Here is a 27,984-nt window from a genome sequence, read left to right as displayed (position 1 = left end):
GCTTGTCAAGGTTGTCCACCATGCTTGGACTGGCACCCACACTAGCAATGCCTCTTTTTTAAAATCCTCACCCTCCTTTACGATTGCCTCTGCAATCTTGCAACCCTGCCCATCTCTGCAACCACTTCCTCAGGTCAACAAGCCTTCCAGATCTCTGGGTTGCCCTAATACCTGCAGACTCAATTTTCATTCCTCCTTTATCCATGGCTATTTCAGCTGCTTTGGTACCAAGCTCTCAAACTTTCTGCCTCTTTGCCTCTCTCCCCTCCTTTAGATTCCTTAAAAATCTACCTCTTTGACCAAGATCTTGATCATTTACACTAACAACTGTGGCTCGGTGTCGAATTTTTGTTTAATAATACTCCTAAACATCTTGCAATGTTTAATTTTGGTAAAGATACTATATAAAAGCATACAAGTTGTCTAGTGGATTCCTGGAAGGACCGCCTTTTCAAAAGCATACTACACTTTTAAAAAATCAATTCTGATTTTTGCTTAGTTATCACAACAACTGATGCTCATTTAGGAAATGATTCACTTCAAATTCTCAATCCCTGTGGAAAACATTTATCCATTTGGCTCCCATCAATTTGTGTATCACTTGCAAAACTTGCCTGTGCTGGTTGTAATTTTAAAGTTGACATTCTTAGTGAAAGGAACACTCAGACTGAAACACAGATAGTCCCAGGAAGAGCAGACAATATTTTATTTAGCAGATGAACTCAAAAGAGGAGAGTTTTAGGGGTGCAAACATAGCATTTAACCTCAGTTTCGAGTAGCTTCAATCCCATTACTCACTGCAGACAAAAGATATTTAATGATAAATTGTAGATAATTTATCTATAATCCCAACCATTGTGATAAACGTTCATGTGGAATTGCAACATAACTCAGTGTTCATTGTCTTTTAAACATAATATTTCAATTATTCCACAAGATTAAAAGTGAGGACATTGAAATTCTCACTATAATTGGGCCTAGAAATGATGAATGAGCTCCTCATAACCAGTGGAGTGCTTCCTGAATGGAAATAAGTTCGCTTACAGGAGCCCTAATATACTTAAAGGAGAATGAACTCATATTGGCAGTAGCTAGGGCTGAACATTGAGAACGGGCACCACTTCATCACAGGAGGATCCTTCATCACAGGAGGACCTCTGTCATGGCGACAAAGTTATTTAATGCCACGGGGGAAGATTGGAATCAGGATTTCAAACCCCTCAAGCTACAGGAAATGGAAGAAAACATGTGTGAAGTTCAGGGTATAAAGTGGGGGAGCACCATGAGCCATGCAAACGGTACTTTAAAAGTGTGAGATGGTCTCTATAAAATCACGGCATTTAAACCAGGGCAAAATCTTTTCAAGAGCTTGTTACCAGTGAAAAGATCAAATCCAAGCTTTAAATGGTATCACTCAATCCTTTCATTTTTAGCTTAATGTCACTGGACTGAGGACACCTTAGTGTCCTCTGGAAACTCTGGACTGGACTGAGAAAGAGGTTTGAGTCAAATGCCTGTTGCAAGCTCCATTGTCTACACTTGCAATGTTACTGACCAACGAGCTCTGAAAAGGTGTCTGTTGTTAGTTGCCTGGGTGTCAGTGCAAACAGGAGTGATGATGGTACAAAATGGGGCTTCCAGCAGTAAGCCTCAGCAGGGCACACCAAGCTATGGATAGTAAGCAAAATTTACTCCCTCCTCACCAACCCCACCCTCTTCAATTTATAATGTCCATTTATAAAAACCACCCCCCAAAATGAAATGGGACTAAAGAAGCTGGTGTATAAAGAGATTCAGATGATAACAGTTTCTAACATAGCAGAAACTATGCTAGAAACCTTAAAATGCATTGCCACCACATATTGTAGTTTATCAGTTTTGCCAGTCCCCCCCCCACCCCCACACCACATACTGCACAGAAGGCAGCTCAATACACACTCCCCACTCATGTTATTCAAACTTCACAGCAAGCAGTTCACAGTGCCTGACCTGGTGAATACAGTAGCTCCACAGCACATCAAAGCTTTCCAGTGCCCAATTCATTTCAACTGAAGAGCATGTGAAACCACTGCAGCAATGAAACGCAGATAACTCAACTCAGGAGCAGTCATTGATTTTGATACTGGTCCTTTTCCCAGCCCCACATTCATAAATTTGGCAACTTCAGATGGGTGGAACCCCACGCAGTCTACGGATTACATTTGCAATCTTCTTTGCCACCCCACCAGTGGGCTCGACAATCTGGAAGGTCCTTGTGAGCAGGTTGTAGAAGGAGCCATAACCAACTGCAACCACAGTGCAGGTCAAGCAGATGACATTGTAGGGCATGCTGAAATCAGGCGTGGGTAAGTTCACCAGCAAGGCTTCAGTGTAGAGTCTGACAAAGTAAACCGAGGGGTCGACGAATGGAAACCTGCAACAAAGTACGTACTTTACTGGTCACCAAGTGGATTCTGTGCCTCTTCCACAAACTGTAAATGCCACTCTACATTACTCTCAGCTGAAATCGCTGTATTCTTTAAACAAGAACAGAAGTTATTTTGCTCTGAGTCTGCTCTGATATTTATTGATATCATTGTGACCCCATTTCATATACACCAAATTTCTACCATTATTTGCATGGAGATAAGTTTCCTAACTTTATTCCTGAAAAGCCTGGCTCTAACCTTTAGATATACAACTAAGTACAACTACAATCATTTTTCCATAACCTACCCTATCACTTTTTAGTGTCTTATAAACCTCACCCAAATCACCTTTGGTTTTCTAAATTTCTGGGAACATTATCAAGTCTGTGTCATCTCACAATTTAACTTCTTGGAGTTCAGGTATCATTCCAATAAATGTATACTGCACTCCACACCAACACATTCCCTGAAGGTGTGCTGCCCACAACTGAATACATTATCTTAATAAAGTTCTCTAGCTGCAGCAAGACCTCCAATCTCTCCAGATCAGGTTTCCAAAGGCTGCTTTGATTACTTTCTAGACCTGTCCATGATGTCGCTAATCCATTTCTGTGTACCCACATCTCTTTTGACCTCTGCTGCATCCAACTTTTCATCTGGAAGTACTTTGATACATTGCTATTGGGTCCACGGAGATGACCTTACATTTGCTAATTCTGCATTTACTCCAGTTGTATCTATTCGATTAATTGATTTGAAATTTTATGCCTCCAATTACAATTTTTAAGAAGTTTGTGTCCTTGACAAACTTGAATATGTGGCCTTTTATCCTACCATTTAAGTCATTTATAAATTCAGTGAACTGCTGAGGCTCTACAACAGGTCACTGCCTGCCCACTTAGAGGACATCCCAATTAACCTTACTATCTCTTTAGTAAATGGTCCTCTTATCCCTTAAGAGTACAACCTTTTTCTAGGGGTCAGATACCTATTCCTATATACTGTAGTATACAAGTCAAAAGGCAGTACTTCTGACCTCTCGTTCCAGCCCACGTTCACCATAAAGGCTAGGGACAAATCTTCCACCTATCCATGATCATACACTTTCTTCCAGTGTGACCCTGGGAGCAATCTTCTGCTGGGAAACCAGCACAGAGTCTCCCCAGCAAAAGCAGCCTGCTGCACTCACAGAATGGCTTGGACAGCCAGCAAGATCCCAGCCTCAAGTTCATCAACAATCAAAGCTGTCACTGACAATAAATGTTAATAAACATTCACAAATATTCAAAAAGGCCAATCATTAAAAATATTTTAAAAACTAGAACACTCACAATTAAACACATTTAAACTAATGGAGTTAAATCAAATAAACAGGTTTGCAAAAAGAGAAACAAGAAACTGCAGATGCTGGAATCTGGAGCAAAAAACAAACAGCTGGAGGAACTCAGCGGGTCAGGCAGCATCTGTGGAGGGAGACAGACAGTCGACGTTTTGGGTTGAGACCCTTCATCTGGACTGAAAGATAGAGAGATAGCAGTATAAAGAGGTGAGCAGAAGGGGTGGAGCCAGAGCTGGCAGGTGATAGGCAGATAGGGGAGGGAAGAGCAGAAATGTGACAGAGGCTAGGAGGTGATGGGTGGAGGCAACAGAGGGCTGCAGATGATGGAATCTGATAGGAAAGGAAGGTGGAGCTTGGAATAAGGGAGATGGGGTGGGCATTTCTAGGATATCTGAGATATCCTTTCTCTTTTAAAGAAAACAGGGTAGTCTCCCCCCTTCCCCCCACTGTGGGCGATGGAGCCCCCACCCGCATATCCTCTATTTCCCGCACTTCTGTTCTAAAGGACAGAAGCCTAAACCTGTGTCAGCACTGGACTTTGAACCTTCCATGGAGCAGAATAGGCATGTTCCTACACATTTCCCCCAGTATTCAAAGCTCCCCAGTTTCTTATACTGCAGCTACACATGAAGAAGCTGATCAGCTCACTGGCTCCATGCTGGCTCCCGTAGAACAGTACAGCACAGGACCGGGCACGTGTCTGTGCTGACCGTGATGCCAAACAAAACTAATCCCATCTGCCTGAACATGATCCATAACCCTCCGTCCCCTTCATGTTCATGTGTCTGTCTAAATGCACCTTAAATGTCACTGCCCCGTCTGCCTCCACTGCCACCCCTAGCAGCACGCTCCAGCCACCTACCACTCTATGTAAAGAGAAACCTGTCCCGCACATCTCCCTTAGACTTCCCCCCTCTCACCTTAAAGCTATGCCCTCTAGTATTTTACATTTCTACCCTGGGACAGACTCTGACTATCTACCTTATCTATGCCTCTCATAATTTTATAAACTTCTATTAGGTTTCCACTCAGCCTCCAATGCTCCAGAGAAAACAATCCAAGTCTGTCCAGCCTCTTCCTATAATACTCTCTTATCCAGGCAGCATCCTGGTGAGCTTCCTATGCACCCTCTCCAAAGCCTCCACATTACTCCTGCAAGAGGGCGACCAGAACCAAACACAATACTCCAAATGTGGCCTAACCAGAGTTTTATAAAGCTGCAACATGACTTTCTGATTCCTAATTCCCCGACTGATGTAGGCAAGCATTCCATATGCCTTCTTAACCACCCTATCTACTTGCATTGCCCCTTTCAGGGAGCTATGGACTTGGACCCCTCTGTACATCAATGCTCTTAAGGGTCCTGCCATTAACTGTGTACATTTGACCTCCCAAAGACCTCATACTTGCCTAGATTAAACTCCACGCCCATATCTGCAACTGATCCATATCCTGCTGTATCCTTTGACAACCTTCCTCACTATCCACAGCTCCACTGCAAACTTACTGATCAGCCCGTCTACATTTTTGTCCAAATTATTTATATATATCACAAACAACTGAGGTCCCGGCACTGACCAGAGCGGAACGCTACTGGTCACAGACCTCCAGTCGGAATAACACCCCTCCACCTCTCCCCTCTGTGTCCTATGGCCAAGCCACCTTTGAGTCCAATCTACCAAGTCACTGGATCCCATGCATCTTCTGGATCAGCCTACCAGGAGGGTCCTTGACAAATGCCTTACTAAAATTCACATAGATAACATCGACTGCCCTACACCCTCATCAATCTTCTTCATCACCTCCTCAAAAATGACTCAATCAAGTTTGTAGGACACGGCCTGCCCCTCACAAAGCTTTGCTGACTGTCCTAGCCCATGCTTTTCCAAGTACGAGTGAATCCTTTTCCCAAGAATCCTCTCCAATCGCTTCCCTACCACTGATGCGAGGCTCATCAGCCTATAATTTCATTGATTATTCCTACTGCCCTTCTTAAATAAAGGAAGAACACTGGCTACACTCCAGTCCTCTGGGACCTCACCTGTAGCTAGAGAGGACACAAAGATCTTTGTCAAGGCCCCAACAATTTCCTGTCTTGCCCCTCTCTCAATAACCTGGGATAAATCCCATCAGGCCCTGGTGACTTATCCACCTTAATGCTCTTCAGTAAACCCAACACCTCCTCCTCCTTGACATCCACATGCCCTAGAATATCAGCATCTCACTATCATCCATGTCCTTCTCCTTGGTGAATACTCATTAAGTATCTCGCCCACATCCTCTGGCTCCAGGCATAAATTCCTTCCTTTATCCTTCAGTGGTCCTACTCTCTCCCTAGCTACCCTCTTGTTTTTAAATGCATGTATAAAATGCCTTTGGATTTTCCTTAATCCTGCTTGCCAAGGACATTTCATGCCCCCTTTTGACCCTCCTAATACCCTGCTTGAGTTCTTTCCTGCTTTCTTTATATTCCTTAAGGGCCCTATCTGATTTCAGCTTCCTAAAACTTACACATGCTTTCTTTTTCTTTTTGACTAAATTTACAACATCCCTTGTCATCCAAGGTTCCCACTCCTCCTTTCCTTATTTCCCTGTGTCCTTGCACCTTTTCCTCTCACGCATTGAACATTATCAAACTTAATCTAATTTGACATTAAACTACCTGAAGTGTTGTTAGAATTACCAATTATCTTACCAGCACCTACCACTTGTGGGAGAAAACTGGAGTTCCCTGCAGAAGCGCACAGAGAGTGTGCAAACTCTACAGTCAACACTCGAAGGTCAGAATTGAACCCAGGCCCCTTGAACTGTGAGACGGCAGCACTAACTGCTGTGCCACCATGCTACCCATTGTTATGTATGCGCCACCAAACATAGTTATACTACTATTTCTTTTAGCTCTTGATTTGCTGAGTCAAGAGCATGAGATCTTCCTTGCGAAGAAATAAGCACAAAGATCAGAAAACTGTGCAGATCACTCATACTTACAGTTTGTTGAAAAGAGGCATGGGTTTCGTGTTATTGGTTTCCATAGTTACACTGCTTGGCACCAGCGCACTCAGAACAGATGAGCTGTAAAAAACCAAAGTTAGAAAACATCAAACAGATCTCCCATAGAGGTAGGCTCTGCAGCATGACTGCATGCTTCACTAATACCCCGACTGATGACTTCAAAGTCACAGTTCAACAAACCCTTACAAGACCCACAAATTACAATTACTTAGTTAAACTTCTGGTGTCAACTAGAGATGCATAAAATGCCTGTAATTTTCAGACTTCCACTCAGGGGAAAAGGTGAAATGCCTGACTTTTCAAACACTACACGTGTGGTCAGCCCGAGACAGTGCCCAAAAGCAGCAGCCCTTTCATAACTCTTGAGACAAGGCAAACATTCTATTAGCCTCTCTGTTCCTTTGCTTCCTTCTGTCTGCCAATCCAAGTCTCCATCTCACTCCCACCTTGACCTATCCCTCTGTGGCCTCCTGCACTATTACCTCTCCATTAGCATGGCCTGACCTGCTGGATCTTCCCTACAACTCTGCATTCTGCAGCTTTTACATTCCTTTGTTAAGGTTTTCTCTAACTGCTCTCAGTTCACAACTTTTAAGTTTTTTTTGCCAACGTCATTTCTAATTCCCCATTAACTATCACCTTTTAGCAATCTATGCACAGGGACACCCAAATCCCTTTGGTCTCAGCAGCCCCAGTCTCTCACTATTAAATAAATATCCGAGTTTCAAAAAGCAAAAAAAAACTGCAGATGCTGGATGTCCAAAATAAAATACTAAACGCTGAAAGTGCTCAACAGATTAAGCAGGATCTGAATTGAAAGATCATCAAACAAAACGTTCACTCTGTTTCTGCACGTATCCTACCTGATCTGAGTATTCCAGTATTGTATTTTAATTTTCAATTGTTCTGGTTTGTCCTGTCCCAGAGCCAAAAGGGGATGGATTTCCACACAGTGAACACAGCTCTTAATATTTGCATTTCATTTTGCCCATCCTGTTTCTTTCCCTTCTATTTACAATATAATATTTGAAATTATATCCTTTATGCAAGTTAAGAACAACATTCATAGCACGGAAGGTTGTTTGTTCCTTTGGGTCCAAGCTGGCTCTCTGCAAGAAGAGCTCCCTCCACCAGGTTCAATACATTCTAGGTTATTTTGCTAATCGTCTTAAATCTGGGCCCTTCCACCATTGGAACAGTTTCCCCCTATCTATTCTGTCTCGACTTAAATTAATTTGTACATCCTCACCAAATTTCCTCCCAACAAGTCGCTCATCCCTAAAGCTACTCTGGTAATTCTGTACTCTCTCCCAGCCTCCACATCCTTTATAGGCTCCAGTGTACTTCTACCTCCTTACCCAACGTAGAAGCCGTGATTGGGATCGGGAGGGTACTCCGTCCATTTTAAGAGAGCTCTCTCAAACTCGATGCCGATCTTAGTGACAGAGTTGGCAGGCAACTGAATTAGCATCTCCAGTAGATGAGGACACTCTCGGTCTTTTGCTGGCTGATAGTGAATGTAACCTGCCATTACATACATCAGAAATTATAAGATGCTGCCAAATACATTTCACAAACAATAAAAGTGTAATCTAATCATGTAATGTTCAATAAATGATCTGGAATATTCATTGAAATCCAATATATCCAGCATGCTAGCAACCTACAGGATATTGCAGTGAAACATAAAGGAATCTCTAAGCACTGCAGTGGCTTGGGAGCAAACAATAATATTGATATTTCAAAATGGTAGCAAGACTAGCCAGAGCATCTACAGGTCATAAGGTTAACTTAAAACATCAAATAAACTAACTGCATCAAGCTAAGGAGGCTGGAAGAGTTTAAAAAGCTGAATGAGAATCAGGTAACACAAGACTAAAAGGGGAAGATCCTGCCTAAGGAAACTTCCTGCCTTCTAGAAGGATGGCCTCAATGGAGTACACTGGTGCCCGTTAGGATATATCGTATCTCAAATTTTAAAAAGCTCGACAAGATTGTGAACACGACTTCTAACTATAGCAATGTAAAAGAAGATGGAGAGAAGCAAGAAAAAAAATTGAAATTCAGAAATCTAAAGTTCTCATGAGGAGCATAATAGGCTACCTGCAAGGGTGACAATGGGCAGTGCTGAGCACAGTGGCACATGATGCTTGGCTCTCTACTATTTCGAGTAACTTAGATACCAGCTGTGGCTACAAGAACAGCTCAGAGCCCCAGGTATTCACAAGCACATGGTTTGCCTCTTCCCTCCAAAGCCTTTCCACAGTGACTAAGTGCATTGCTTACCTGGATGAGTGCAACTGCAATAATATTCAAGAGGGTCAACATCATCCAGTGCAAAGTACCACACTTCACTGATAGCCTATCCATCAGATTAAGCATCCACTCCCTCTTTAGAATTTTTCTTTATTCATTTTCTAGATCTGGACATCAATGGCAAAGACAGTATTCATTGCCCATCCCTAAATGCTCTCAAAGTGGTGGCGAGCCACCTGCTTGGAAGTCCACAGCCCCTCTGGTGAAGGTATTCCCACAGTGCTATAGAGAAGGGAGTTCCAGGATTTATAATCACACTGAAGGAACAGCCGTGTATTTCCAAGTCAGGATGGTGTACAATTCACAGGGAATCCTGTAGGTGGTGGTGTACCCATGCAGCTACTGCCTTGTCGGTGGTAGAGATCATTGACGGGGTTGGGAGTAGCGCAGTGGCACAGCTAGATTGACCTGGGTTCAATTGTGACCTCTGGTGCTATCTGTATGGAATTTGCACACTCTCTCTATACTCTGGTTTCCTCCCACATCTCAGAAGTAGATTAATTGGCCATTGTAAATTGCCTCTAGTGTGTGGGGCAAGTGATAGAATTGGGAGAGTCATGAGAATAGGGGGAGAATAGGTTACAGGAGAAATGAGGAGGGAATGGGATTGCCTCGATCTTACTGTAAGAACGGGGTGGTGGAGGGAATGAATGTTTAGGATCGTGGATGGGGTGCCAGTCAAGTGTTTTGACGATATTGAGTTTCCAGCTGTTGAAGCTGCACTCATCCAGGAGAGTGTTGAGTACTCCATCACACTTCTGACTTGTGGCTTGTAGACAGCAGAAACGTGTTGGGATATCCAGAGGCGAGTCACTCATAGCAGGATACTCAGCTTTTGATCTGTTCTCGAAGCCACGTTACTTATGTGCCTGGTCCAGCTGAGTTTCTAATCAATAGTGACCTCCCAGGATATTAAAGGTGGGGGACTCAGCAGTGGTAATGCCACTGAATAGCAAGGGTAAGTGGTTAGGTTCTTTCGTAGAGAGAGAGCCATCGCATGAATCCTACTTGCCAATCATACCTGAATGCTGTCACGTAGGCATGGATGGCTTATTTGTTATGGAAATGCACATGGAATCAACCTTTGTGCAATCAGTCAACATCCCCATTTCTACCCGTATAATGATAGCACAGGCTCCACTACAGTGACTTGCCATGGTTGCTTTGATGGCTCTTCATAATCTCATCATCTCTACTGCCCTAGGACAAGGTTGGAAGCCTGTGGAAAATACCATCAACTCCAGGTTCACACCACCCTTCTCTGCTTCCTCATCATCACTAAATCAAAGTCTTTCAGCTGCTGGAAATTAGCAATGTGAATATCTTCACCACACTACCATCTTAACAAGGCCATTTAAGGATGATACTAGGTACACCCTTATTCTAATAACTCCTTCTTAAAGAAATAAATTTTTGAACCAAGTTAGGGTGGTGGTTTCTACCCTTCACTGCTTAGGCTTTCATGTATGGAGTAAACCTTGTCCAATGCTGCCCCAGATGAACTCAGGGGCACAATGTGCCCTGCACGTTATAGCCCAGCCAGTAAAAGTGAAAATTACATAACAAAGCAAAACGGTGAAGGCACAAAAGCATTAACTGGCATAAATAAAATAAACATCCCTTCAAGCACATCAGGAAATGAGAATTAGAGGATATAAATAAAATTTTGTGAGCTTGTTAGTTATATGGACAAATATTTACTGGAGCATTGGGAATAATTTATCAGATGGGTTAACAGAGAGAAGTTTTGGTAGCCAATCAAAATCAAATTAGATGTCAAGATAGGGAGTTAATGGACTTGAAGAATGCATTTTGAATGCAATTTTCCTCTCCTTGGTAATAGAGTATAATTGAGTTACAGTACCACCAAGTGGCTGTTCATAGAGTCACAAGAACTACAACCTTTCCTTGCTCCAGAACACCACTGCGAGGACTTTCATATAACACAATTCTTAATGTACGAGATTAGGAATGAGGTGCAGCTATGCACCCTAATTATCTCCAACATTCATACAAAGATTCCCCCAAAACACTTTCCTCTGTCATTGTACTAGGTCCATAGTGAATGAAGAGTGACCCTCCATTTGCCTTGAACTTTAGCTGGAGCAAATCCTAGCATTTGCATTTAAGGGGATTTCCAGAATCCTTTCTCTGCAGCTCAGTGTAGGTATTGTCAAGAGCATCTGGATAAAAGAGCTAAATTTTAGAGCCCAGATGTGAGTGACTGCTGTTCACATCAAGGCAACATTTGAAAAGTGAGGCATCAAGAAGCATTGTAAAATTGAAGTCAATCAGAATTAGGGGAGTGGACTCTAATTTAGTAACATCTTGCACAAAAGAAAATGGTTGTGACATTCATCTCAGCCTCAAGACATTGTTTCAGGGCAAGTACACTTGGCCTAGTCATCACACACACAACCACCCCACCAATATGGTCAAAAGGTTGTTCCTTATCGATTGCAAAATTCATTTGCTTCTCCTAAAATAATGAAGCAGTCTGTGCCTAGCTGAAGAAAAATCTGGACTACATCCAGGCTGGTAACATTTGTAACACACATATGATATACAATAATTTTATACAGGCCATCTCATCATTTTATTCTACAGAGATGAGGAGGAAGGGGGCCACATGGGAGAAGAGAAATGTGATGGGGAGAGAGAAAGAGAGATGGGAGGGGGAAATCTCTTACTTGGTTTGTTATCCTTGCCCTTGGTGTTGATGGTGAGTGTGTGGACATAGAGCCGAAGGTACCATGGTACAACCTCCATCAGCAACACTGGGAATGATCGGTAGGGGTGATTATTGTAGATCAAGGTGTTGATCTTTCCTGTCCAAAGGCCAAAGCCACTCACATACCTCTCTGCATGGAAGACAGGCACTTCAGGAACCGCTGCAAATAAATCAGAAATAACAGTAACAGATAGTACCTGGCCATAATAGTTAGAGGGCTCTTAAAAAAGTTTGGAACAACCCAAAAAACAGGAGTCCTTATCTATATAAGGACATATGCTTATCTATATAAGCACATATGATACAAATCGAACATAATTTCCTGATATCCCAGCCGCAGGTCAAACCAGGCTAAATTTATCTCACCAATTGTTTCAAATAACTCTATCCCTGTTTAATCCACACTGGCAATGAGTTTAACAGTGGTCATATGTCTCTGATTTTCCTGTCCTTCTCCGACCATAACCACCAGGACGAAATTGGGAAACTGATAGAGTAGTTTCACGTTTGCACTCTATCATTCAGGGTCATTCACTCTTGGTGGCGTGACACACCATCACTCGTGCTGAAAGCCCATTTTAAATAAGCTACATTCTTATTTCCCTTTTGTTCTCTTCGCGTATAAACATTGACAAGTTACCCAAACACAGCGAATTTACAACTCAACCAAGCTTTCCTCACTCACACAATCACATTGCCAAAAAAGGTTTACACATTGAAGAGTGGGAACCTTACCCAATTCCCTGTCCCTAGTCCACTAGTTCTGGAGTTTCTATTCCCCTTGTACTCCCAATAATTAAATAACAGTAAGATTCATGTGCACATAGGATATACAGTATAGTTGATGCGAGGTTCATTATTTAGTATATGTAACTTAAGTCTTTCTTGTCCCCCCCCCTTGTCAGTGCGATTTTCCTGAATTTGAAGATAGCCAGCCCCCAATTTCTGCAGTTACAGTACAAACTCGTGCATCATTCTGGTACTCGGAGTCAGTTTCACTATTGTCACATAATAGATTTAGACTTGGCAAAATACAAACTGCCAGAGGAACTTGGCAGGTTTGGCCGAGTTTCTGCTGCCTGGCCCACCTGGTTCCTCCAACCGTTTGTTTTTTGCTCCAAATTCCAGCATCTGCAGTCTTTTGTCGCCAGATTAAGACTTAGGCTCTTCTACTGAGATTCCAATACAGACTACATATAACAATATAACTCGATCCTTCGCTTAAATTTGAAGATATTTGGAGTCCATTTATTCAATATTTTCACATGATATAGATCCCCTTTCAATAACTTTCCAACTTAGAGGAACGGAGTTGACGACATAATATTGCTCTGTTTCTACTGAGAAATTTTAGTCCAGTCTTTTTTTTGTTTGTTTTTTTTAAATTTTTCTGTTTAGCTTAGATTGGTTTGATATATTGTTTATAATTTTTCTTATTGATTTGTTTTTTTTCTTTTTTTATATAATAAATCTTTTTCTTTCCTTTCTTTTATATTACATTCATTTACTAAGAGATTGTTGGATCTACAGATTTTAAAAAAATATTTTATTGTTCTTTATGATTATCTATGCCACGATTGTTCTCCTGATCTCTTTGTATTACATGTACAAACATTGATGTTATATATTAATCTGTATTAGTTTGAAAACTAATAAAAAGATTGAAAAAGAACAATATAACTCACCAAACTGTTTGGATGGTTTCCATTTTAACACTATGTTTAAGGAGTGTGATGATACACTGTACAGCTGAGGATTCAGCAAGTTGTACATGGCATAGGATCTCCACTGACCATGTACTGTTGTGTTAAGCCACATGGGTGCTGGTGGCATCAGTTCATAGGTGTCATTAGCCTAAAAAGTTGGAAGAAAGTTTTATTTTGAGAACATTCTCGACACCTCTGGTCTGTAGGATAGCTACTTAGTTAGAAACTAAACAATTTCTTTTGCTACATTTTCAACCTGTATCATTGTTGAACTTGAACATTCCTGAAGCCAATACTCCAAAGTATGCTGTACTATCAAAATTGCCACCTCTCACAAAATTTAACCAAGGATCAAGCCTTCCCCTCAGGTGAATCTAAAATATCGTCAGTCACTATTCAAATAAAAAAGAGAAGGCAAGTTTTCCCCAAGTGTCATGGTTATTGCTTATTCCTCATTCCTCAACCAACATCCAAAACGCAGATCATCACGTCATAATCAATTTGCAGTTTGCAACTTGCTATCTATAAACTGTTTGCCATATATCCTATATTACAAGTAACTACATTTTGAAAGTACATAACTGGCTAGAAGGATGTTCTGAAAGAAACAAATGGGGCAACGCAAATTCAGGTCTTTTCTGGAGTTGGAAGAGTAGTATAGGACATTACTACTAACTCTACCATCAATGAAGACTCCAACCTACTGTCACAAGGCATCTGTGGCTCTCCCCTATGCCCTACGGATCTTCCCCTCCAACAGCTGCCACCACAGAATAAATACATCTCCAACAACCATGAGGATAAATAAGGCCTACCGATCTTGAGGATCACACCCACCTCCCACTGCAACCCACCCTTTAAAAGCTTCTTGGAAGAACAGTGTGAGGGAACTAAAACGTGAATCTGAATAGTACCTTCTCCTTGTCGGTGACATCCACGTAAATTGTACTTTGTGATGCCAGAGGACACACTTCCGTTAGTGTTCGTGAAAACATCTTAAACAGGGACCACTCTGTAAAGCATGAACAACACAGTAAGTAAATAATGCTCAGTGACATGTGGCCATTATCATCTTTAATGAAAAGTTTTGTACATGTGCCTTTGATGCCCATGCATGCAAGAGGATGCAAGTATGGAGAATGAAAGCAAATGTATCATTGTAACAGGCTCCTATCTGAACTCATTTACATGGCATGGCTGAGATTCACTGGTTCTTGGGCATAACATCAGATGCTGACCTGACAAACTGCTGAATGCTTCAATGTGGCTGGAGGAGGTCAAAAAAACACAAGGATGTCAAGTTCATTTCATGCAGAGTACAACTTCTTTAATACTGTGCCAGACTGTCAGAAATGTCATCTTTCAGTTAACATGTTAAACTTGCCTCATCTACCCTGCTGAGTGACCACAAAAAAAGCCCGTGGCTCCAATTTCAAAGCAGAGCAGGGAAGATATCCCCAGAGTCCTGGCCAATATTGAGCCCTCAATCAACATCATAAAATAAAATCTGGTCATTAACTCATTTGTGTTTACAAAAACTTGTTAACACCAAATTGGGTGATGTGTTTCCTGAGGTAAAAACAGAAAACATTCAGTAGGTGTGAGTACCGAGTGCTTCCAGCATTCTCTACTTTTATTTCCGATTACCAGCATCTCTAGTTTTGTGATTTTCATTATGTATTCCTACATTGAAACAACACCCCTCATTTTGCCATCCAAGGAACTGTACACCCTCTCCAACCAGACAGCCTGACAGCTTCAAGTAAAGTACTTCATTAGTTATGAGGCACTTTGGAATGGCCCAAGGTTATTAAAGATGTGTTCTAAATGCAAGTCTTTTTATTTCTATCAATCAACATACATTCATTTAGTAACATCATAATGTAAAAAAAAATCCCATCCCAGCTTTACAAAACTCTAGTTAGACCACACTTGGAGTACTGTGTTCAGTTTTGGTCGCCGCATTATAGGAAGGATGTGGAGGCGTTGGAGAGGGTGCAGAGGAGATTTACCAGGATGCTGCCTGGATTAGAATGTATGGAATATGAGCACAGGCTTAAGGTGCTAGGGCTTTATTCACTGGAAAGGAGGAGGATGAGAGGAGACATGATAGAGGTATATAAAATATTGAGAGGAATAGATAGAGTAGATGGCCAGCGCCTCCTTCCCAGGGCACCAATGCTCAAGACGAGAGGGCATGGCTTTAAGGTTATGGGTGGGAGGTTCAGGGGAGATGTCAGGGGGAGGTTTTTCACCCAGAGAGTGGTTGGTGCATGGAATGCGCTGCCTGGGGTGGTGGTGGAGGCAGATACATTGGACAGGTTCAAGAGTTTGTTGGATAGGCACATAGAGGAATGTGAGATAGAGGGATATGCGGGAGGAAAGGGTTAGATAGTGTGAGGGTGGTTTGATGGACGGCACAACATGGTGGGTGTTTTGTGCTGTATGGTTCTATTTCACAAAGGCATAAACAGACAAAAATGGACACAGGCCAAGAAATTAGAGAAATGATGCTCAAAAGTTTGTGAAAGTGGTATGTTTTAGCAGCAGTCTTAATGGAAGGAGCAACATAGAAGCAGGAGTCAGCTTTATAGCCTTTATGCCTCTTCTACCATTGAATAAAATCATGGCTGATCTGTGACGTAACATCCACAACATGGCATTACCCCACACCCTTTAACAGAGGGAGCAGTAGGTGGAAAGGCAGAGAAATCCAGAGCCCAAGGCCAAGCCAGCTGAAGGTACGGCCCACAACTGCATGATGAACAAGAGGCCAAAGCTAGAGGGATACAGGGATTGCGGATTGCAGGACAGGGCAGGAGGAGGTCAGTGAGAGGAGGGACGAGGCTATGGAAGAACTTGAACACAAGGCTGAAAATTTTTAATCTGGGGCATTGATGGATCCGAAGCAAATGCAGGTCATTAAATACTGGGAGAACATGTGAACAGGATTTGAAGTCAGCATCACAATAGAGATCGTGGAGTTTTGGATGAGTTAATGTTTACAGAGGATGGATGGAGGATAGGCAGCTGAGCTTTGGAATGGTCAGGCCCATAAGAAATAAAGGCATTGATGAGAGTTTCTGCAGCATCAGCTGAGGCAGAAGTAACATCAGTGACGTTATGCAGGTGGCAGTGGGAGTTGTGGTGGCAGAAATTCAAGATGTTGTTGTTGACTAGCTATCATTAAGTCTTATCTGTGACAGCCACCTTTACCATAGGTCTGCCTTCAACATACACCAGCATGATTTGGAAGATACAACCAAAAAGTGAAGGCCACTCAAGCAGTATTGAAAAAAGTCTGTTCCAAATACTCCATTATTTAAAGTCTCAAAAGAAAGCACCTCAGGTAACCCCAACATCTTTATAAGGCCAAGAAAATACTTCTTAAATGTAACACTGTTGTAATGTGCAAAACATGACAATCAATTTTCGCTCAGCAAGCTCAACAGCAAAATGACAATGATAGAGTAATCTGTTCCTTGAAGACCACTGTGGTGAACTATCAAAGGAAAGAGGTTGATGATCAATGACTATTAACCTTACCATCTATTCTAGGGTGCAGGTAATTGTTTTATGCTGGGGTAGGACTGTGATAGAGCAAAGCAAGGCCACAAAGGAATTTAAACATGACGACGAGAATATTAAATTGGAAAGATCAGAGAAATAGAAATTAATGCTGACCAGTGGTGATGGGGCCATGGGAATCGGTGAGGAACTAAAAAAAATCATCAGCAGTAATTTAGAAGAGCTGAGGTCGATGCGGGATGAGAGGAAGATAGAACAGTTGGGTCAGGGGTTGACAAAGACATGGGATACAGATGAGCTGCAAGTGAACTGATAACGCTGGAATGGGCTGAGTTCTCAAGGTAGAATTCAGCAGTCTTGGTGATGGAGGAAGACTGGAGTGGGAACCTGTACTGGAGCTGACAGAGTAGCTCTGCACAACTATCTCCCACATTTCTGACGTTAAAAACCGCGTCTGCATTTCATGGAATACATTATATAAAGTCGGCCCTTTAATGAAAGGTCTACACATAAAGCAATAACCTTTGCATTCTCTTCATATGGTGCTCTGTCTGTTGTTGCTCCTGCATTTCCTTTTCTCATTTCATGTTTAATATACTTGCCTCTTTTCCCAGAGCCGGCAGCATGAAGGTCAAACACGACAGACAGGCTCAGTGTCAGCTCCCAGGAGATACTGGTGCACAGCTGATCCTAGGCAGACAGCATAAAAATATATTCTGTATAGTACAAGTGGAAAATGTGAACAATTTGGAAACTGTAGCAGATTAGTCCAATACCTTTGTTAGAAAGGGCAAGCTAATGTTTCAGATGTTAACACTGACTCAGTGGCAACACTCATCTCCAAGACAGAACATCATAGGTTCAGGTCCTACTCCAGGGTCAGGGCAGTACAGAGGGAGACACTGAAGGGCATTTTATGAATTACTAGCAATTAGAATGACAATATTTAATATTTGTAGCCCCATAAATCTGATGTTGCCACCCTAATTCAAATGCTGGTAGTATAAAATATCAAAACAGGAGAAATCCCTTATAATTACACAAATTTGCATATGTAGCATCAGCAGGCTTTAAAATAATTGGTTGAAATGTTCCGTGCACATATAATCTGAAAATACTGTGGTACCAATCACATGCTATTGGGTTCCTTCAGGTCCAAATTGAATTCTATTTGTTATCTGTCACTTTCAACTTTGGAAATAAAAATACAGTTCAGGAGCTAAGGGCGGTTTAAGCAGTCCAGGCAAAGACCTGTCTGAGATTAATGCCCATCACATACAGTAACAGACAAAGAGTACAGGTCAAAGGCTCAACTGTTTGGGACATTCCAATCACTGCCCAGATTGAGATCAGTTCATAAAACACACTCACACTGGGTCCTTTGACTTTTTGACTCAATTATGACAAAATATTAATCACTGTACCCATTTATCATCACTGTCCCACAAAGCCTACTAGTCAAACCCTCAAACTAAAAGCTCCACCCCGCTTATCAACAAGGTTTACATAATAATAATGTCGTCTGGGCTTTGACAGAGAAAGATTAGTTCCCTCATTGGGCAGTCAGTGACAATGGAGTCAAATTTAAATGTTCATAAATTGAGTAAGTGAGGTTAAATCAGCTTCCTAACCAAGAATGGAATGAATTGCCACTGGATGTGACTGCACCAGTATTCCCCCTGTAGAAAAGCTGCATAAATAGTAGGGGCAGTGTAAGATCAATGGCTGCTGGGAAAGAACAAGACAGTGTGGACACTTATGGATTGATCCAGCGAACTGCTGGACCAATACAATGAAATGTCATCCTCTGGTGTAAAATTCTATCACTATATGCTCTGTGAAATTTCTACTGCTTGATAAATAGTTCAGAGCACATTGGATAATAATAAAACAACCTCAGGAAGAAATACAGATTTTCAACGCTGAATATTCTAGGAGGTGACTGGTGTACTCTACTTGCAGCAGGTGATGTCTGGCACAACGAGTATGAATGTATTCTACATAAACACAACAGATAAGACCCTGCTTAATTCAGAAATGGGTGTGCCAAGACAGACGAAATACAAGACAGCTTTTAACACTCACCCGGCAAACAGGTCTGACGTGGACAGCCTGTGAATGATAACTGGTGTGAAATAACCGCTCAGCTTTCAGCAGCACTCCCAACCCTGCCTGAAGACAAAATACCTCCTTACTAAAGAGCAAAGAAAACGTGAGGCAGCAGAGAAAAAGCTCAACATTTTTGACCTATTAATTAACACAATTAAACAAGCTAGGTATCACACATTAAAGCAGCATGCATATCACACTCCAAATACGCGTTCTGCATAGATATTGTTCAATAGATACTGTTCCTCACACCTATCTCACTGTGTCAACACATGCCTCTCACACACCAAACATCACATTGTATCTAGTACATAACCTCTACACTCTATCATTTATAACGCCTTGCACACACCTGTTCTCCCAGTATCTGGTGGGGGGACAGATGTGTGCATCTCACACAAACCTACTGCCCACTGGATCTTACTCTTCACATCAAGCACACGCTCAATATTATTTGTTCAATGTAACAGATGCCTGTCATGCCCCAGATCTCACTCTGCATCTGACATGCATTTGTCACACATCAGATATCAAACTTTGCGCACGTCTGTCACACAAACGTCATAATCCCTGCATCTTCCATCACTAGTCAACTTAGAACATAACCCAAGTGTTCAACTTATAATATCTAGATTACTAGATTTCACCTTTAATATAGTTTTATGTTATTTTCCTTTGTACTTATTATCAACCATTACAATCCAAACAAAATAACCAAATTACATTTGTGAAGGTTACCCAATTAAATATTATCAAAATCTAATCAATGGAGATACAGCTTGGTATAATGGGACTTGTCCAACAGTGTGCAGCCTCCAACTATATTACAATAGCAATACTCCCAATAACCCTCAATTCCCAAAATAACTCTGCAGCTCCTGCCCCCTTCCTGAGCTCCCAAATCAATAGTCATCCATAGTCTGACAAAAAACAGCACCTACTCTAGAACCTGGATATTGCTGTTGCTAACCATCAGCAAATCCAAACCCATTCACATCTCAATTCTGTGCTTACTATACTATCCTGCCTCTGGATAACCAGCTACACAAGGCAGATGCTCATAATGCAATCACCTTCAGAGTAGCTTTAATAAATGATTACGAATTATCACACGATGTCTACCTCAAATTACTTCTATTGGTATACATAGAAAATTCATTTTTTATTCCACAATTGAATTATTTCTAATTCTTCCTGAGTCTGGATTTCCATAGTCATTTTATTTTCTGTATCTTCAATGTTGTTCATCATTTTCACTCTAACAAGATTTACCTTTGAACCACAAGGCAGGAGCTTTTTCCATGGAGTAAGATTTTCAGTGCACACAATCTCTCTTGGCAGTGCCGCATACCTTAGGTAGTTATGATTGGTTTCTGTAGGGAAACAGAGCAAGATACTGTGCCATGAACAGTGCAAGATGTAAAGCAGGCAAGATAAAAGATGACAATGGAGTGAGACCATTATTTTACCAAAGGATACCTCAACCAGGTACAGAATTATACTCTTTTGCTAAAATTTATTACTAAGGACCTGGTGACAGGAAATTAGCAAATCAAAATATAATCAGGCAGAGTCAATACAGTTTTTTGAAATGGTAACTGAAAGAATTTTTTTTTGAGGATTTGAACAACATTGAAGATAAACTAGCACTATTGGATGTAGTATTTTTCAATTTTCAGAAGGCCATCCACAAAAGGCATGGATTTGTGGGATTAGGAGTAATATATTAGCATGTCAAGAGAACTGGTTAACCAAAAGATGACAAGTGTGCGAATAAATAGGTGGTGCAAAGCTCAACAGAAAAGCAATATACACACATATGTCAATTCTACAAGTGGGTAAGAAGGTGCCAGATACAGGATAATGATAGCAAGTGTGAAATTATCCACTATGGTAAGAACAATTTATTTTGGAAAAGGCAACACTAGTAAATGTGAGAGATTTGAGGGCCATTGTACATTGACCAAGGGTAACATGTAGGTATTGCAAGCAATTAGGAAAGCAAATTAGGGGAAAACATGTAAGCTAGTTTGCCTTCCAAGTCATTTTTACCTAACAAGAAACAGAAGCAGATGCAGGCCACTCAGGTTTGTTTCGCTATTCAACAGCCTCATCTCCATATCCTTCAATTTCCCTATATGCCAGATACATCCAGCTCACTTCTTGGTTCTAGTACACATTCCAGGAATGTGACTGCATTCTCCAAGTAAATTGTTTTGGCTACTCACCACAAAATTTATAATTTCATAATTTTTTATAATTTTATTTACAGTGTGGTTACAGGCCCTTCCGGCCCAACGAGTCCGCACTGCCCATTTTAATCCCCAAATTAACCTACCCGTACGTCTTTAGAATGTGGGAGGAAACCGGAGCACCCGGCGGAAACCCACGCAGACACGGGAGGACGTACAAACTCCTTACAGACAGCGACGGGAATCAAACCCCGATCGCTGGCGCTGTAATTCTTCAAGATTACTGGATTAACTTTGTTACAAGTTTTTGTTACTGGTCAATGTATTGCTATTATTTGGATATCTGTGAAATATTCCCACGTGTGTTATCTGCCCTTTATCATTTTCCTCCTTCCCCCACAGTTCATGATCCTATTACCCTTGATAATCCCTTTATTATCAGGGTTAGAACACCACCAACCACCCACCTACCCCTAACATTATTCCTGTCTTTTCAGAACATCTCATATCCTTACACACTTAGTTCCCAACCTTAGTCCTCTTGCAACCATGTCGCTACAATGACAATTAATTAAAATCCATTTATGTAATTTGTGCCACTAGTTATTCAATATGGGATGCTGGCCTTTATTGCAAGGGGTGTGGAGTATAGAAGTAAGGTAGTTTTGATGCAAGTTTACAGGGTGCTGGTGAAACCATACCCGAGTACTGTGTACAGTTTGGTCTCCATACTTAAGCACTGGAGGCAGTGCAGAGAAGCTTTACGAGGTAGATTCAGGGATGCAGGAGTTGATGAATGAAGGCAGGTTGGCCCTGTACTCATTGGAATTTAGAATGAGAGGGGATCTTATTGAAACATAAGATTCTGAACAGGATTGACAAGGTGGTTGCTGAGAGGATGTTTCCCCTAAGTAGGCCTATCTAGAACTAGGGAGCATAGTTTCAGAATAAGAAGTCGCCCATAGAAATGGAAGAAGGAATTGCTTCTCTGAGGGTCATGAATCTCTGGAATCCTCTATTCCAGATAGCTGTAGAGGAGTCATTGAATACATTCACTGCACAGATTGACAGGCACCTAAACTTCAAGAGACTCACCGGATATGGGGAGGGTGCTGAAAAAAGGTGCCAAGGTCGAGGCTGGATCAGTGATGACTTTTTTTGAATGAAGTAAGCTCTAAAGGCCAACTGGCCTGCTCCTGCTGCTTATGTTTTCATGATCCTGACCACTGGTGCCAGCTCCCAAAAAAAACATAATGCCATCTTCCACACATTCCCTGAGACATACTTTCACTCTTTGGTGTGTTGGAAGAAGGGCAAGACCAGTGTGTGCAGAGAATCACAAACAGAGTGCAGTAAGAGGGCAGCTTTCTTTAAACAAAAAATGGAGATACAAGAGATTCTGCAGACACTGGAAATCTGGAGCACCACACTCAAAATGCTGGAGGAACTCAGCAGGTCAGGCAGCATCTATGGAGGAAAATAAACAGTCGACGTTTCGGGTTGAGACCCTTCATCAGGACTGGGAAGGAAGAGGGCAGAGGCCGGAACAAGAAAGTCAGGGGAGGGGGAGGAGCACGTGCGGGAAGTGAGAGGCGAATCCAGGTGAGAGGGGGAAGGTAGGAGGGTGGGGAAGGGAGGGGGAGATGTAAGAAGCTGAGAGGGGATAGGTAGAAGAGGCAAAGGGCTGGAGGAGGAGGAATCCAGTAGGAGAGGGCAGTGGACCATGGAATAAAGGGAAGGAGGTAGAGAATAGATGGGCAGGTCATGAGGGCGGGGGAAGGGGAAAGAGAAGGAGGGAGGGGGCCACAGGAATGAGGGAAGATAAAGCTTCCACCTTCCAGAGTTATCGTACCAAGAGGGCTTACCCATAGCCCTCTGCCTTGGTACGGAAATAGAGGGCTATGGGTAAGCCTAGTAACTTCTAAGGTAGGGACATGTTCGGCACAGCTTTGTGGGCCGAAGGGCCTGAATTATGCTGTAGGTTTTCTATGTTTTCTATGTAAAAAAGTGGGGGAGAAGAGGGGAGGGGCTACCGGAATGGTACATAAATCAAACTGGAAAAAGATGGCACAGTTCATCTCCTGCAGTGTATTAATGAATCCGATGCACTATTAAGATAATCTAGTACTTTTTGCAATCAACGTTACTAAGACAACTTGTTTCCACCACATCCCCCCCCACCCCCACCCAGATTGATGATTGAATTTAAATTCCATAGCTGCTTTGGTGAGACTTGAATTCAGGTCTCTTAATTATTAGCCCCGGCCACTGGATTACTAATCTGGTAATTTAACTGCTGTTCTACAAGATGTGACAGCTGACAAGAACTATCGGAATTCACAAAAGAATCCTAGAAAAAGTGAATAACTATACATACCCTGCCAATATAATCTAAAGCTTACCATTAATGATGCCAAGAGGTTTGAAAGAAGCCGTTGGAGTAACAGTGTTCGTTGAATCAATGAAATTAAGAGATGCACAGAATAAGCCTGAGAGAACATTAGTCAGTTCCTTCCAGGTAGTGTCAACACTGTAAGAAAAAGGTTTAAATATAACTGGTCTAAAATTGTACATTTAATTCTTAATGCATATGAAAAGAAATTGCAATCGAACCTTTGAGTGCATTTGCAAATCATTTAATTTTTAAACTCCCTTGAAGTTAAGGCATTAATTTTAAGGGTGCAATGATGTATGTAGTGAAACCCTACTGTGTACACCACTTACAACCACATTTAATGCACAGCCAAACCAATGGTGCACAAACCAGGAGTGTCAATTTATACCAAACTCCGTACTTCAGGCTTCTGCCCATCAAGAACAGACAAAATGATGTCACATCATACTCTTAAAGTGTCAAAATATTCATGCATCAATTTGCACTAAATTCAAAACTGATATTCAGAAACAAAAGGACAATTTGCAGTCCTGGTGTACTATTCAGTGTTATACCAATATTCAATTTAGCATGAACCACTGCTTAGAACTTTAAAACACTGTTAAGTCAAAGAAAGCTTCCTGCAATTAGGATCTCTGGGCCAAGTGAAAGGAGTTCAAAAAGTAACACAGCAATTCTGCTCCTAATTTGTTATTTTAAATATCCAACTGCAACTAATTGAAAACCAAATTCATTTCTGATAATTCCATCCTAAAATAGGTTATGACTATTCAATGACAATTACCTAGTTGGGCAAGTTATCAGAGCACATCAACATTCAGTGATGGTTAACAAGGGTCTGATGAAGGTCTTCAGCCTAAAACTTAACTGGTTTCTCTCTCCACATATGCTACTTGATTGCCTGAGTTCTTCCAGTGATGGTTAACATCTGGAGGAAAGGAACTAGTCGAGCAAAGAGGACTATACACATCTGCAGATTTTGTATGGCGGTCCTAATAGCTTGTCAATGGATTCAGTAGGATTACAATATTGTCTGTGGCCACAAGCTGCATTTGCAGCTTTACCCATACATGTATTTTTGAGGATACACATTATACACTTGTACATTTCCATATGACTTAAGAGTTTATCTGGCTCTCAGCCATTTATTTCCCTATAACCCATTTAAACTCCAGAATTTCCCCACCAGCCATGTACACTAGTGGCCATTTAACATACAAAAGTGGAAGGAAATTGGAACATATATGGGAAACTTGCATGGTCACATGAAAAAAGTGCAAACTCCGCACAGACAGCACTGGAAGTCAGAATCAAACCCAGGTCAATGGAGCTGGGAGACAGCGACACTACCTTCAGCTGAAGTAGGGTTAGAGGTCGGGGTAATGGACAGAATTCAGCATTCGTTCAAACACTCTATCCTTACTCTTTTAGCCCCATTATAAATTCCTTTGAAAACAGTTGAAGTGAAAATGACATTCTCCAGCTAGTGAGGGCACTACAGTCCCTCCAAAAAGGTCAAGAGTCTAATAATTTGCATTACAAACTTGAACTTTAAAATTTAAAAAAAAAGGAAAATCAACAGGAAGTACACAGAAACATGAGAGTTTAACACATTATCAAATGAAAGGAGCTTGTCACTTACTCTGTAACTGATGGCTGGAACCAGACCCAGAGCTCTGCCCCTGGTGGGGCCTGTAGGAAAGGCTGCCCCCACACTGCCCACCTCCAGAAACCATGAGTGAAAGAAAGGTGCAGCTCACGCACAGCGAATTTGGAGAGTACTTGCCCCAGTGACTTTGGAAAAAGTCTGTAATGAGAGACTGCAGACACAACCCGGATATTATTATCAGGTGCACAAGTATAAAACCACAGCAATGCAGCATTATCACTTCGTGCAATGTTATGATATACCTACAAGAGGAAGGTGGAGAAACAAAATCAAACTGAAAACATCTTTATTTAGCCAGTTAAATGAACAACCCACCAGTAGGGGCAATGGTGTAACCATTAGTAATTATTATTTTAGGCAGTCCCTCAGGATCAAGAATAACTTGGTTCCACTCTGGTTTTTTTGGGTTCTGAAGTGACTGATGAGGGGAAATCACAGATTCTTTATCTGATGGAGCAGTGGTGGCTACAGGTGGGTATTTTGTGAGTGGTGCACTCTTATCACCACTTACACAAGGCCTATATGTTCCTGGTGCATGGCCTCAAGGTTCCCAATACCACACCAAAAGCTCCCTCTTCACTTTGAGTGGTCACGGGTCAGCGGTGCCCAGGAGTCAGTGGGGACGCTGCATTTCTTCAAGGAGGCTTTGAGCATACGAGCAGCACAGTGGTTCAGCAAGCAGAGCCACTACCTCACAGCACCAGAGACCCAGGTTCTGTGTGGAGTTTCCAGCACACTCTCCTAGTGACTGCGTGGGCTTCCTGTGGGTGCTGATTTCCTCCTGCATCTCTAAAGATGTGCGGGCTGGTTGGTTAATTGGCCATTGTGAATTACCCTAGCATATAGCTGAGTAGTATTGTCGGGGGGGGGGGGGGGGGGGGGGGGGGGTGGCGGCTTTTATCTCTCCATGTTTACATCTTTGAATCTGTTCCTCTGTCAGCCCAGTAGTCCATTCCAGTGACAGAGGTGGGAGTAGCACCAAGCTTCCACCTTCATCCATTGTCACCCTCCTTTCCCACTCCCCCAACACTCACCCCCCACCCTAGACCCTTGCCTACGTCAGCAACCCAACACTCCAGTGCCCATCCCTCCACCCCAAACCCTCCCCAACACCCCATCCCTCCACCCCAGACCCTCCCATACCCATCCCTCCACCCTAGATCCTCCCCAAAACCCTATCCTTCCACCCCAGACCCTCCCATACCCGTCCCTCTACCCCAGACCCTGCCCGTCCCCCCACCCCAGACCATCCCCCAACACCCCGTCCCTCCACCCCAGACACTCCCATACCCGTCCCTCCACCCCAGACCCTGCCCAACACCCCATCCCTCCACCCCAGACCCTCCCGTACCCGTCCCTCCACAACACTCAAGTGTCCTTCCCTGCACCCCAGACCTTGCCTATCCCCAACCTCCCAGCCCCCCGTAGGTGCCCGTCCCCCACCTCCCACCTCCCCCCCGTGGGTGCCCGTCCCCCACCTCCCACCTCCCCCCCGTGGGTGCCCGTCCCCCACCTCCCACCCCCCACCCCGTGGGTGCCCGTCCCCCACCTCCCACCTCCCCCCCGTGGGTGCCCGTCCCCCACCTCCCACCTCCCCCCCGTGGGTGCCCGTCCCCCACCTCCCCGCCGTGGGTGCCCGTCCCCCACCTCCCACCGCCCCCCCCCGTGGGTGCCCGTCCCCCACCGCCCCCCCCCGTGGGTGCCCGTCCCCCACCTCCCACCTCCCCCCCGTGGGTGCCCGTCCCCCACCTCCCACCTCCCCCCCGTGGGTGCCCGTCCCCCACCTCCCCCCCGTGGGTGCCCGTCCCCCACCTCCCCCCCCCCCCCCCCCCGTGGGTGCCCTCCCCCCTCCTGCCCCGCCCCCCGGCTCTCACCCCGGCTCCCGCTGCCGTCCCCCGGCCCCAGCTCCACGTCCCAGCGGGTGCGGAACTGGAAACCGGCCGCCACGTCGCCGGAGCTGAGCGGCTTCAGCACCAGCTCCTCCTCGAAGCGGTCCCGCTGCGCGCACTGCCCGGTGCCCGGCGGCAGGGCCGAGCGGGCGGCCGCCAGCAGCCCAGCGGCGAGGAGCAGGCGGCAGCCCGGGCCAGGCCCGATCGCCATGGGAACCGCCATCGCCCGCACCGCACTTCCGGGGCCGGTGGCGTCACGTCACGTCCGGGGGCGGGGCCGATACCGGGCCTTCGATATCGGCAACTGCGGCCGGTTATCGCTCGCTGCGATTGAAGCGGTTACTGAGGTAATGTCAGTCATCGGTCACCGATATCAGGCGTTGTGGCCCGATGTACCTGTCCCTGAGCAACCGATACCTTTAATCGGGGGTCGATATCGGCCATTGGGAACCGATATCGGCTGCTGACAGACCGATATCAGCGTTTGGGAATCGATATCAGTCCCCAGCATCGCCGTATCAGTTACTGAGAGACGTCAGTTACTGGAAATCGATGCCCATCGCCGAGGAATCGCTTTCAATAATCGGAAATGGGTGCCACTCAGTGGTAGGATGGTGTCAGTTACTTAACTACCGATATTGGTAATCGATACCAGCCACTGGAGTAAGTTAACCTGTTTCTGAGAGACCT

The 27,984-nt window shown here is 43.4% G+C and overlaps 1 protein-coding gene across 1 annotated transcript; it reads right to left on the bottom strand.

Moving 5' to 3' along the window:
- Positions 1–682: 682 nt before the first annotated feature.
- Positions 683–27,530, bottom strand: pigt (phosphatidylinositol glycan anchor biosynthesis, class T). The gene is made up of 12 exons (XM_052031205.1): positions 27,280–27,530; positions 25,379–25,556; positions 23,744–23,871; positions 20,422–20,522; positions 19,126–19,212; positions 17,643–17,730; positions 14,427–14,524; positions 13,492–13,660; positions 11,766–11,966; positions 8,118–8,283; positions 6,736–6,819; positions 683–2,413 (listed from the first exon to the last, which is right to left on the bottom strand). The coding sequence occupies exons 1-12, from the start codon at positions 27,515–27,517 to the stop codon at positions 2,164–2,166; spliced, it is 1,788 nt and encodes a 595-aa protein (XP_051887165.1). The 5' UTR covers positions 27,518–27,530; the 3' UTR covers positions 683–2,163.
- Between the last annotated feature and the right edge of the window lie 454 nt (positions 27,531–27,984).

This window comes from Pristis pectinata, chromosome 16 (genome assembly GCF_009764475.1).
Source record: "Pristis pectinata isolate sPriPec2 chromosome 16, sPriPec2.1.pri, whole genome shotgun sequence".
In the NCBI taxonomy this organism is placed as follows: domain Eukaryota; kingdom Metazoa; phylum Chordata; class Chondrichthyes; order Rhinopristiformes; family Pristidae; genus Pristis; species Pristis pectinata.
Note: the sequence above shows the minus strand (reverse complement) of the source record. Positions and strands in the feature narration are given on the sequence as shown.